Below are 12960 nucleotides of genomic sequence, written 5' to 3' on the forward strand. Positions count from 1 at the left end.
ACAGAAAATTGAAAGTTGGGCTAGAATGATTTTACAGTGAAAAGTGAGAAACGAAGATACAGTGGAGATTAGTCTTGCGGCTACTCACCCCTCACACTTCCACACATGAGAGGTCAGGAAAGTCTAATCGTCGCAATGCACTACTTTTCACACTCGAAGGAAAATCTTCTGGTGGTTAATAAATTAGGCAGAGTCCAACAGGTCTTGATACTTGACATCTTTAGCCCTAGAAACAAAAGTAAACACTTCCTTATAATTTGAAATTGACCTGTTGTTGATCTTTTGCATGTCATCTGGTTTGTCATTGTCCGTGGCCTGTCCGTTCTTTTTGTCAGTGTCCGGTTCCCGCTCAGCTTCAAGAATTGCCGCGGCTGTAATACAAGAGTCGCAGTTAGAGACAACTCGCTCGTGGGATTTTTCAATGTTGACTAACTCAACTGCAGTGTCAACTGCAGCCTCGATCTTCACAGCGTTGTTGTTGTTCGTGTTTGGGTTGGTTTCCTCGAGTTCATATTCCTTTTCCATAGTGGCGGGCTCGACAATAGCGACGGTTTCGCCATTGAGGTCAAAGTCCTTGTCGTTGTTGTTGTTAGCGTTGGTGTTGTTGGAGGCGTTCTGGCCAAAGAGAGAAATGCTAACGTGGCATTCGGTCTTCTTGGCGCCAACTTTGGCAGTGTAGACACCAGCATCCTCTTCGCAGATTGTCTTCTTGATGATCAAGCGGCGGATATTACCGTCAGTGACAAATTCAACGTTGTCAGACTGCTTGAGTCGCTAAAAACGGAGTTAAAATTTGTTCGTTTTGTAAATTTGTTTACCTGTCCGTCCTTCTTCCAGTGAATGTTGTCGGTGTTGTTGGAATTAACTTCAACTTCGAGCTCAAGAGAAGGAGCGGCGATCTCAACTTCCTTGAATGGAGGAAGTTTGGCCATGAAGACCTGCTTAGCAAGCTTTGCAGCAGCCTTGGCGGCCTCCTTGGCAGCTTCTTTCTCGGCGTTGTCGATTTGAGGACGCTTTCGCATCTCAAGAACGTAGTGCTCGACCTTGCCAGTCTTTGGAGCACCCCACTTAAGAGTAGCAGTAGATTCTCCAACTGCAAGGACCTCTGGTCGACCTGGTCGGCCAGGAACAGATTCGGGATCCTTGGCGACTTCAGGCTCAGAGGGCTCGGACCAGATACCAAGACCGGCCAAGTTCTCAGCACAGACGCGGAAGATGTAGTCACGGCCTTCTTTGAGGTTGGTGACCTTGAACATTCGCTTGCCAGATTCAATAGCCTTCTTGTTGATTCGGCTCCATCGGTTGGAGTTGGGCGAGGACATTTCGACCCAGTAGCCGGTGATTGGAGATCCACCATCCCATTCAGGCTCGGCCCATTTGATGGCCATACCGTTCTTAGAGATAGAAGTGTCCAAGACCTGTGGGGATCCATTTGCTCGGGCACTTCGAACAAGTAGCAAGCAACAATAGGAGCGGAAAGAGCACCGTCACCCATTCCGATGTCGTTTCGAGCAGAGACTCGGAACTCGTATTCGCGTCCTTCGACAAGTCGCTCGGCCACGTAAGAAGTGGCGTCGGGCTTAACGTCAGCGGACATCTTGCCCCAGACCTGTCGGCCGACTTCTCGCTTTTCAACGAGGTAGTTTCGGATAGGAGTTCCACCAGCATCCTTTGGCGCTTCCCAGATAAGCTTGCAGCTCTTCTTGGTGATATCAGTGATATCAAAGTTTTCTGGGATACCAGGTCGATCCATGACATTGACGGAAATGCGCTTTTCGGCCTTGCCGTTATCGTTCTCAGCAGTGATGATGTAAATACCACTGTCAGATCGGTTAAGGTCGTTCATCGTGAAGGTAGAGGACTTCTCAGTATCCTTGATGCCGACTCGAGAGTCGACGGAAAGTGGGAAGCCATCCTTGACCCAAGAGATCTCAGGCTGAGGTTTACCCTGGATTTTGGCGGGCATGACCATTCGGTTCTGAGTGACCTTGACGTCGAGGCCGTTTTCGGCACCTTCCCAAAGCTCGATTGATGGTGGAACCTTGTCCATCTCGACAGCAACCCATTCAGTTGGTTCGCATGGCTCGCCTGGGCCAGCTTCGGAGATGCACTTGACTCGGAATCGCCATTTGGACATGTACTCGAGTGGAGTAACGAGACATTCGGGCTTCTTGGATGGTTTTCCAGGGCTGAAGACTTGGTAGTAAATCTCTTCTTCCTTGAGCATCTCAACCATGTAACCACCAGAGGCAGTGACGGGGGCAGATGCTGGAGGCTCCCAAGCAAGAGTCACGGAATCGTTGGTTGTCTTGACGACTCGAAGGTTGGAAACGACACCTTGAAGATTAAGTTTATCAAGTGTTGTTGAAGATCTATGCGGTTTTTGTAAAAACCAGGGGCGTATCTCAACTCAAGAGAATTCAAATCGTGAAGCTGCGAAGATCGCCTGCGATCTTCCAGTAAAGGAGCCATTTTATGCTCTGTTTAGTCTCTAGTTTTAAATTTGCTAAATGTAAATTTAAGGACGAGGTCTAGGACTAAATTAAATACTAATTAGCAGCTGTAAGGATCACCCCTCGTGATCCACTCAACAAGTTTAGATTGAGAATATTTCTTGAGCTGAGATTGACGACAAAAGCAAACCACACTCTAATACTTAGAATCTAAGTAAAAGCCTAAAACAAATTAAGCGTAAATTGCTTATTGTGGTGTGGATTCACAACCGGGATCGGGATAAAAATATTATCCTCGTGTGCATAATAAATTTCCAATGGTGTTTGTGCGTGAAATAGATTTTGGTGCTCATCAAATTCAGTGAATTTGTGCATTTACCAAAGTCTTCGCTACATTGCACCATCTGATCGCGGAAATTTCCGGATAAACGCGATACTGTGCTGCTGCAAGTATCAAGACCTTCTTGGGGTCTACCTGCTGGCACAGATTCCGGTAAGGGTTTTGGTTTTTCTTAATAGAACACGATTTTCACAAGAAAATTGGTTTAGCTTAGAAAAACACGTTACGCTTTGCCCTTTTTAGGGCTTTTGGCATTTCAGCTTCGAAAGGTACTCTGAAATAAGCGGCGTAAAATAAGCGGACTACTATTTTTACGGCTATTTAATTATTTTTGCTTCTAATCTTAGATCGATTTTTTTTATATCAAACTTACCACCGCCATAGAAGACAGGTTTCTCGTACTCGGCGAATTCACCCTCTCCAGCACCATTGACGGCAGCGACTCGGAACTCGTAGCTATTGTTCAATGGAAGATCAGAGAAGGGGAAAGCTTCGCCACTTGGTCGGCCAGATTCTTGCCAGATTGACGATTCAGCCTGCTTGTGCTGGACGATGTATTCCTTGATTGGGTCTCCACCGGACTCAAGAGGCTTGGTCCAAGTGAACTCGAGAGTGTTGCCAACCTTGACATTCAAGTCTGTGCAGAGGCCAGGAGCGTCGAGAACAGAAACCTTCAAAGCGAGTCGTTTTTCACCAGCTCGGTTTCTAGCGACGATTTCATAATCACCAGAGTCACCTTCAACAGCAGCGGGAACGGAAATGTTAGCGAAACCGCCACCATATCGAGCATGTTCGAACCAAGGCTCACCGTTCTTCGTCCATTCAACTTCGCATTTAGGTCGTCCAACGACCTTGATCTTGGCCTGAAGTGGCTGGCCCTTGACAACCTTGAATACAGATTCTTCAGCGACAAGGTTGGGTTCAATGTCGGGAGCTTCGCCAGCGAGAGTGACACATGGGTTGGAAACTTCAGATGGCATGGATAGGCCTTCCTTATTCTGGCCAAAGACTCGGAACAAGTACTTGGTATCAGCGACAAGATCTTCGATCGTAGTAGCAGATTCGCCAGCTGGGCAGATGCCAGCCTTAGCCCATGCATCAGTGCCATGCTGAAGGGCCTCAATGATGTACTGGTCAACTGGGTTGCCAGATGGCGCGGTCCAGGAAACGTCGATGCTGCTGTTAGTTGGATTCTGGGCGGTAACACCAGTTGGAGCGTCAGGCTTGTTGTTGGGGTCTTCGGCTCGCACCTGAGCGGATGGCTCAGAAGGACCGGAAACACCAGCGCTGTTCTGCGCCTTGACTCGGAATCGGTACATTTTGCCCGCCGAAACTTGGGTGACATCGAAGCTGGTAGAAGCAGATTCGCCACATGGCTCGAAGCTGTCAGCACCATCAATGCACTTTTCGACGATGTAGCCAGTGATTGGAGCACCACCGTCGGTAGTTGGGGCTTCCCAGGAGAGAGGAACCTTATTGGCTCGGACTCCACCCTGGTCGATCTTGATTCCAGTGGGGAATCCAGGTGGGAAGACACCGTCGGTGATCTCGTTGGGGCCAACAATGTCACAGAATTCACCCATACCAGCTTTGTTTTCGGCAGCGACGCGGATTTCAATGTGTTCGCCCTTGGTGAGTTTTCGTGCAACAAAAGCAGTCTCCTCAACAGCGACAGTAGATCGAGTCCAGTCTTCAGACTCAGTCTTGTATTCAACGTGGTACTTGATAATAGCAGCGCCACCGTTGTCAGCAGGGGCGTTCCAGCAGAAGCCACAGGAGTTGTTGGTCATTCGAGTGACAGTGAGGTTGACTGGAGCAGAAGGCTTGTCCACAACAAAAACGTTGATAACAGCACTGTCATCGCCATTCTCGTTCTTGGCGGTGATTGTGTAGGCACCGGCATCAGATCGTTCAACAGTAGCGAAGTTAACAATTCTGTTAACCTTGACTTCAGCATCGCGTTCAACAGTCATTTCCTTGCCAGTATCAGCATGAACAACAGTGACGTCGGCAACCGGCTTGCCCTTGACTTCAAAGGTGAACTTGTCAGCCTGGCCGCAGAGGATGTAAGCATCTTCGGAAGAACCGATCTTAGGTGCAGTACCCTTGGACTCAACAGACATGGTAGTAGAAGAAGTCTGGAACTCCTTGAGTTCTCCAGCAAGAGTCACTTCAATCTTGGCTTCGTCGTCATCAACAGAAGCAACGAAAGAAAGGGCGAATTTGCCCTCATCAGCAGTAACTTCGTATCGAGAGTCGGAGATTTCCTTTCGGTTCACGTACCAGGTAGCATCAGCAGCCTTGTTAGCGTCGACTTCAAAAGTGACCTTCTGACCTTCCTTGCCAGACCATTTGGTAAGTTCCTTCTGAATCTTGAGGTGTTCAATGACCTTCAAGGCGCATTCAACTGGTCGGTCTTCATATCCAACGACGTGGCATTTGACCTTGCCAGTGTGCTTAGCAGCAGCAGACTTGATGACAAGTTTTCGGTCAAAGCCAGATGCAGGAGGAGTAAAGAACTGATCATCCTGAGTTTCGTCGTTCACAGACCAGCCGCAAGCAGCAGAAGACTCCTTAGTTCGAACTTCAAAAGCAACTTCGTCTCCGATAAAGACGGTTTTGTCCTGTGGCTCAGTATCGAATGGAGAGTCTTGGACAGTAACCTTGCCGAAAGTATCAGAGCCACCGATGAGCTGGCAGGTGTATTTGCCAGAGTCTTCCATCTCAGCATTCTTGATGGTAAGAGATCGGTTCTTTTCGTCTTGATCCATGAAAAATTTATCGCCAGCGGTGATTTCAGCGTCATCCTAGTTTTGATTATATATTTTTTCAAAAGCAGATGCCTCTTACCTTCTTCCAGATGACTTTGGCCCGTGGGGAAGAAACAACAACGGAGAGAGTAGTCTCTTCAGCGCCAAGTCGAACGGTTCGGTCGGAGAGTCCAGATTCGAAAACGGGAGTGAGTTCTTTAACAGTTACTTTAGCTTCAGTGTGCTTGTCGCCAGTTTTTGCCATCCACATGCCAGTATCAGAGTACTTGGCTTTTCGGATGGTGAGACTATGGCTACGCCCGTCAGCAGTAATCTTGTACTGATCAATTTGATCGGTGCCGATTTGTTTTCCGTCGTGATACCAAACGACTGGAGCTTCTCGGAGCTTAGCATCCGAGTTTAACTTGCAAGATAGCGTAGCGCTATCGTTTTCGAGGATCATTTCATCGACAAGACCTTCCACGAATTCAATCTCCAGAGCTAAGGAAAAAAGTTCTAGCAAAGATTCATGAACTTAGTGATAGATGAGAAGGTAGGGGGTATGAATTTCGATTGACAGTAATAGTAATCGAAAAGATTTTAATTTAGCATAAGGATTGCCACATCGATCGAAACGATCAGAAAATTCATCAGTCTTCCTTTGGTAATCGAAGATGATGAGTGTATCCTTTATGAGTGAGTATTTTGAATCGGTGCAACTTACGAGGTGGGGGTGGTGGTGGTGCAAATCCTAATTTATTGTATGATAGTAATTGTGATGAAATATATATATAGTGATGAATAAGAAATATCCTGGGATTGAATATTTCGTGACTGGCTTTGTGCATGAAGAAGAACCATTTTTTTGTAATTTGCTTTGGGCGTAGAACCATGTCTCAATAACTATGGACATAAAGTTTAACCCTCAATTCAAATTACCCTTTGGTTTTTCGAGCGGCTTTCCGTCTTTTCCTATTATAAGAAGTATTACTTTGAGATCAATTATGTTGACACCCAAAATCAATCACAATAGATGTGATGATTTAACAATACTTCGAAGAAATTAAACAAATTTCCTCGGCTAAATGACTATAACCAAATTTAATAAATTTGGAAGCTTCTTGCTCGTACTTTAAAGAAATTCTGATAATTTCTCATGTAAAGAATTGCATTGAATTCTTAATGGCCTTCATGTGAATATTTAGAATGAACAAATATTCAAGTGCTCGTGCTGAAGATCTGGTGCTTGGTGAGAATGATTCCCTCATACAAAAAGCTCCAGAAGATGTCCGAACCCGAAAAATAAATCGTCGAAAACTCGCATAGGGTGAACTTCTTTTCGCTTCGCTCACCGAGATTAAATATTTCTTGGGAAGCAAGAAGGATAAGAAGTGAACCCACAGCGATAAAGTTTAATAATTCGGGAAGATTTCTCTCTATAAAATCTCTTCTTCTTATTTTCGGATTCAGACAAGCTCTGAGGCTTTTTTGTTTTGCCTTGCGGCGTGTGGGACTGGGCATATGACCCTGCGGGAGTGATGCCCAAGTAGTTAAACTGCGATACTTGTACTGTGATGCCGGCCAAGGGCGATAATCCTCACAGCCGCATGACGGCACCATTCTCACCTTGCACCCGAAATTGCGAACCCAAAATAGCGAAAATGTACCCGAACGGGAAATTTTCGTGCAAATAAATGGACATATGATTGTATGGTAATTGGTACCTTTGATGCTGACGGCACAAGTTGACTCTTCATCTCCAGTGTCGAATGAGTAGTGGCCGACATCTTCAGCAGAAGCAACGGGAATGATGAGCTTTTGGTGTTTGCCGTCATCAAGTTCTTGGAACTTGTAGTGTGGATCCCATCTTTCCAGAGGAACTCCATCCTTTCTCCATCCAGAGGACTCGGGATCGGGCTTTCGGTCGAGTTTGACTTCAAAGACGAGTGGCATATCCAGATCTCCAGTGATTTCCTTGGGAAGAGACTGGACAAGCTTGCATGGGTCACCAGAGACCTTGACGTGGGCCTGGCATTCTTCTCCAGTTCGGCTAAGTCGGAACTTGAGAGTGCCAACGATTCCCTTGTGAGCCTTGGCGAAAGTGATCTTGTGAATTTCTCCCTTGGCCAATGGAATGTCGATGTCAGCAGACTTTCGAATCTGGTTTCCGTTGAGGTACCACTCGCCCTTCGCGTTTGGCTGGCTAACCTTGACAGAGAAAGCCGCTTGAGCGCCCATGGAGAAGGCATACTTATCGTTGAGTGGCTCAACAATCGTAAGATCAAGTCCCTTCACCATGAGCATAGCAGAAGAAAGAGCATCCTCAGCTCTGCACTGGATCTCAGACTTATTATCTTCGTCTTCAGAAGTGTTCTTGATGGTGAGTCGGGCAATCTTGCCGTCTGTCTCCATCTGAACCTGAGCAGATTTGATGATACGGCTTCCATCTCGGTACCAGATAGCGTCAACTTCTTCATGAGAAAGCTCACATTCGAAAACGGCGGTTTCTCCTTCTGAAACGCTGACGTCCTTGAGGTTCGAAACCATAAGGATGTTTCTTGGCTGGACTTTCAGCTTAGCAGTGACAATAGCATCATCGCATGTGCAAGAGTAGTCCTTTTCGTCAGCGAATTCGACCTTTGGAATTCGGAGAATTCGGTGAGGCCCATCTTCGATCATCTCGTACTTCTTGCCTGGCTTGAGAAGTCGTCGTCCCTTGAACCATTTGACCTGAGCAGTGGCTCGAGATAGAGTGCACTTGAACTCAGCCTGGGTCTTTTCCTCAACTTCGATGTTATCCATCTCTTCTGTGAAATCAACGGGTGACTCAAGGACGGTAAGAGAAGCAGCGGTCTTGCCATAGAACTCGACCTTGCCAGCCTGAGTAAGCTGAACGTTCTTGAGGACAAGTCGCTGGCGAGTTCCAGATTGCTCAAAGACAACGTCTTCAGACTCCTGGAGGAGCTGGCCGTTGATAGTCCAGTGTGGGCTGACATCTGCAAAAGAAGTATCACAGGTAAAGTCGGTCTGCTCTCCTTCGTAGCACTGTTGGTCCTGGAGGTGTCGTCGGATTCTAACATCTCGAGCAGCAACTTCGAGCTTGGCAACTGCAGAGTTGACTTCATCATCTTCTTCATCCTTGACGCCTCGAACGGTGATTTCACCAGCATCAGAAAGCCGGACGTTATCGATGATGAGCTTTCGTCGTCGTCCCTCAGAAACGATCTCGAATCGACCTTCGTTGGAAATTACAGCACCCTGACCATCGACCCACTCGACCTTGCCGTTGAGTCGGTTGATTTCGATCTCAAATTCAACAATTGACGCTTCAGTGACTGACTGATCGATCATGCTTCGAGTAAAAGTAACTGGTGGCTCCTTGACGATGATCTCGTTGGTTGACTTGGCGTTGTTGCAAACAAAGACAACTTCGCCAGCTTCATCTCGAGTGGCGTTCTTGATGGTAAGAGTATGTTTTCCATCATCATTGGCCAGCCGGATTCGATCAGTTCGGTTAAGCTTGACGCCGTTGATGAACCATTGTCCAGTTGCTCGTGGGTCGGAAACGGTGACAGAAATAGATGCTTCGTCGCCTTCCTTGACAACAGTCTTCGGAAGCTCCTCAAGAACGTCGACAGGAGTAGCACAGACAGAAAGGCTAGCTTCTCCCTGAATACCCTCGGCATTGAAAGAAATAACTCCACCATCATCTTGTCCGATTTCTTTGACAAGAAGCTTGTAGATGCAGCCATCTTCAGTCGGCTCGGAAACCATCTCAATAGTTCGAGACTTGGCAAGCTTTTGACCATTTCGGAACCAAGTGACCGCGACTTCAGTGTGAGTGAGCTCGAAGCTCATTTCACCGACAGATCCTTCAGCAGCGGTAGAGTCGGACATCTGAGCCTTGAGTTTGATATCACGGGCACAGACAGTCAGTGTCATGGTTGTCTTTGTAGACTCAGCATCACAAGTGTAAGTTCCCTCGTCATCGTAAGTCAAGTCATTGATGATGAGAGTTCGCTGGCCATCAGTATCAACGATCTCATATTTATCAGAAGCCTGGATAGGGATTCGTCGGTCCTTGAGCCATCTGGTCTTGACAGATCGTGAAAGTCGGCAGGAGAAGGTAGCCTTAGATTTTTCTTCGCAGACCTTGTCTTCAAGCTGCTGAACGAAGCTTGGTGGAGCTTCAAGAACGGCCAAATTGGCAGTTCCTTTGACGCGGCCAGAAGTCCAAACAACCATACCGGTGTGTTCAGTGGCAGCGAACTTAACCTTGAGGATATGCTTTTTGCCTCTGACAGAAGTTTCGAAAACGTCGCCATCTTCAACAGCGATGCCGTTGACTTCCCACGAGCCAGTGACGTTCTCGTAGTTGACATCGAGCTCAAAGCTGGCAGACTCGCCCTCAGTGACCTCCATGTCGGAGAGCTTTTTAAGGATCTTGATGTCTCGTCCTTCGATCTGGAGCTGCGCAATGGTCTCATCATCTTCACTGACACACTTGACGTCTCCTTCATCAGCAGACGAGCAGTTGGAGACGATAAGAGTTCGTCGTCGGTTGCTAACTTCGATCTGATATTTATCGCCAGCCTCGACTTCGACGTCTTTGTGGAACCACTTGACGTCAGCGTTAGGTCGAGAAATTTCACATTCAAATACAGCGGAATCAGCTTCAGTTGCAGACTGGTCAGCAAGTCGCTTAGTGAATCGGGCACCAGGCTCCTTGACATCAAATTTGCAGCTGGTGACAAGGTTACCAGCTTTGAAGATGAGCTCACCAGATTGAGAGAGCTCGCAATTATAGAGCTTGAGGCTATGAACGGTTCGGAAAGCACCGAGCTCGACAGATTTCGAAGCAACAAGTTCTTCTTCTTCATCGCCCTTCTTAAGAATCCAGACAGCTGGAATATCAGAGTGAGAGATCTCAATCTCGAACTCAGCAGTATCTCGCTCGATAACAACAGTATCTTGGATACCAGCACCGACGACAGTGATATTCTGGTCAGTGACTTCCAAAGCAGATTCGGTCTGGTCATCACCACAGTCGCAGACGTAGACACCGGCATCATCATAGTTGACGTCGCTGATGATAAGCTTGACAGAGGTTTGTCGCTTAATCATGTCGAACTTTCTGCTGGCAGCGATTTCTTCACCGTTCTTGTACCACTTGACATTTACGTTCGCTCGGTTGAGCTCAGCTTCGAAAGTAACAGACTTGGTAGCGTTCTCAACTGCAATATCGTTCAATGGAGTGGTGAACTTAGCGGCGGATTCCTTGACAGACAAAGCAGCAGTGTGCTTAGCATTGAGGATCGAAACAGAAATATCACCAGACATTTCAAGTGAAACAGCCTTGATTCGCATGCCGTAGTTAGGTCCATCAACGAAAAATTCAACATTGTCGTCAGCTCGGACCTGAATGCCATTGATCATCCATCGTGCCTCTTGATCAATTTCAGATGCTTTGACAACGAGCTCAAGAGGTTCCCCAACCGTCTTGGTCTCATCACCAAATGGCTCGAGGATGTTCACTTGCATGGTGGTGATAGAGAGCTTAGCAGCGCACTTGCTGTCGCCAACTTGGCAGCTGAACTGGGCTTCGTCATCGAAAGAAGCATTCTTGACAATAAGACTTCGGACCAAGTCCTTGGCGACCATTTCGTACTTGTCAGAGAGATGGAGCTTGGTTCGGCCCTTGAACCAGGTGACTTCAGCACCGCCCTTTGAGACAGTACATTCAAAGACACCGTTTTCGTTTTCGAGAACAGTGATGTCGTTGATAGGAGCCTTGAAAACGCATGGAGCTTCGACAACATCGAATCGGGCTTCCTGCTTGGCCCCGTCAGTCTGGAAGACAATAGAACCAGACATCTTCAGATCAGCCTTATCGATGACGATAACATGTCGTCGCCCTCGACTTGGATATCGATGTTATCACCAATAGTTTGTTCTTCTCCGTTGATAAGCCACTGAGTTTCAACATCTTCATGGGAGATTTGAAGTTCGAAAGAGGCTTTTTCGCCCTCAATTACTTCAAGATCCATCATCTTCTTCGTGATTCGGATGTCTCGGCCACCAACAACAAGTTCGCAAGTGGTCTCGTCATCACCGGCATCACAAGTCCATTTACCTTCGTCTTCTTGGACAACAGATTTGATAACGAGAGCTCGTCGTCGACCATCAGAAACGAAATCATATCGATCACCAGCAGAAACTGGCTCGCCGTTGAGTTTCCATACGACCTCAGCGTTTGGTCGATTGACTTCACAGCTGAGAACACACTCTTCTTTCTCAGTAGAGGCTTCGTCTTGAAGTCGCTTAACGAACTTAGCTGGAATTTCTTTGACAGCAAGCTTGGCAGCGGTCTCAACACCTTCGACAACGAATTTGTAATCTCCAGCATCTTCCTGAGTGGCGTCATTGATGGTAAGAATGTGTGCAGTTCCCTGAACGGACATCTCGATCTTCTTAGAAGCAGCAATTTCTTCACCATTGAAGAACCACTTGCCCTCCATGTTGACGTGAGTAATCTCAGCTTCAAAGGAAAAGCTTTCTCGCTCAAAGCATTCGGAATCAGCAAGTGGAGTGACGAATTTGATGTTAGCTGGGATAACATTCAATTTGGCAGAGGATTTGACTTCGCCAGCATCACAAGTGTACTCAGCAGCATCATCGTAGGAGATGTCGTGAATAACGAGAGATCGTTTAGCTCCATCAATGCCCATTCCGAATTTTCGGGATGGGAAGATTTCAGCGCCGTTGACGAACCACTGCACGTTAGCGTTAGCTCGGCTGAGTTCACATTCAAGCTCAACAGAGGCCATTTTGTTTTCGGCCTCTTTGTCTTCGAGAGCTTTGGTGAATCGAAGAGCAGCCTGGTTGACCTTGACCTTGGCGAGAGATCGAACACCTGCGGCGTTGAACATAACTTCAGAGTTGTCCATGATGTTGGAGTTGGCAATCTTGAGAGTGAAATTAGCACCCTCAGACTCCATAGTAACTCGAGGAGACTTAGGAGTAAGTTCCATGCCGTTCTGGAACCACTGAGTTGGTTTGATATCGGGAAGATTGAGTTCAACATTGAAAACAATTTCGTCTCCCTCGGTGACTTCCAAGTCGCTGAGGCTCTTGACAAACTCAACTGCAACAGTTTGAACAGTAAGAGCAGCGGTAGTTTTAGCATCTTCGGCCTTGCAGCTGTAGTTAGACTCGTCATTGTAGCCAACATCGGAAATGGTAAGAGTTCGTTTGAGTCCGTCAGCGGCCATTTCGTACTTGGGGCCGGCCTTGATCTCATCCTTGTTCTTATACCACTTGACTGGAACATCTCGGGAGAGAGTACATTCGAATGTTGCAACCTTGCCTTCTGCAGCACCCGCATCCATCATGTTAGAAGTGAAAGAAACAGGTGCAT

General features: G+C 47.1%; 2 protein-coding genes across 6 annotated transcripts; both read right to left on the reverse strand.

Moving 5' to 3' along the window:
* Positions 1 to 567: 567 nt before the first annotated feature.
* On the reverse strand, positions 568 to 11417 carry LOC145704419 (titin-like). Of its 5 annotated transcripts, none has more exons than XM_081781873.1 (6): positions 7268 to 11417; positions 6268 to 6294; positions 5644 to 6044; positions 3170 to 5600; positions 819 to 2337; positions 568 to 774 (listed from the first exon to the last, which is right to left on the reverse strand). In XM_081781873.1, the coding sequence occupies exons 1-6, from the start codon at positions 11415 to 11417 to the stop codon at positions 717 to 719; spliced, it is 8586 nt and encodes a 2861-aa protein (XP_081637999.1). In that variant the 3' UTR covers positions 568 to 716. The 5 variants fall into 5 exon arrangements, with proteins under 5 accessions (XP_081637999.1, XP_081637998.1, XP_081638001.1 ...); XM_081781872.1 differs by having other exon boundaries at positions 3167 to 5600; XM_081781875.1 differs by lacking the exon at positions 6268 to 6294 and adding an exon at positions 6483 to 6515 and having other exon boundaries at positions 3167 to 5600; positions 5644 to 5759.
* A 2-nt stretch (positions 11418 to 11419) lies between these two features.
* Positions 11420 to 12934, reverse strand: LOC145704426 (obscurin-like). Its single transcript, XM_081781883.1, has one exon. The coding sequence runs from the start codon at positions 12932 to 12934 to the stop codon at positions 11420 to 11422; it is 1515 nt and encodes a 504-aa protein (XP_081638009.1).
* Positions 12935 to 12960: the final 26 nt, after the last annotated feature.

The sequence above is a fragment of the Oikopleura dioica genome, chromosome PAR, assembly GCF_907165135.1.
Source record: "Oikopleura dioica chromosome PAR, OKI2018_I68_1.0, whole genome shotgun sequence".
Lineage (NCBI taxonomy): Eukaryota > Metazoa > Chordata > Appendicularia > Copelata > Oikopleuridae > Oikopleura > Oikopleura dioica.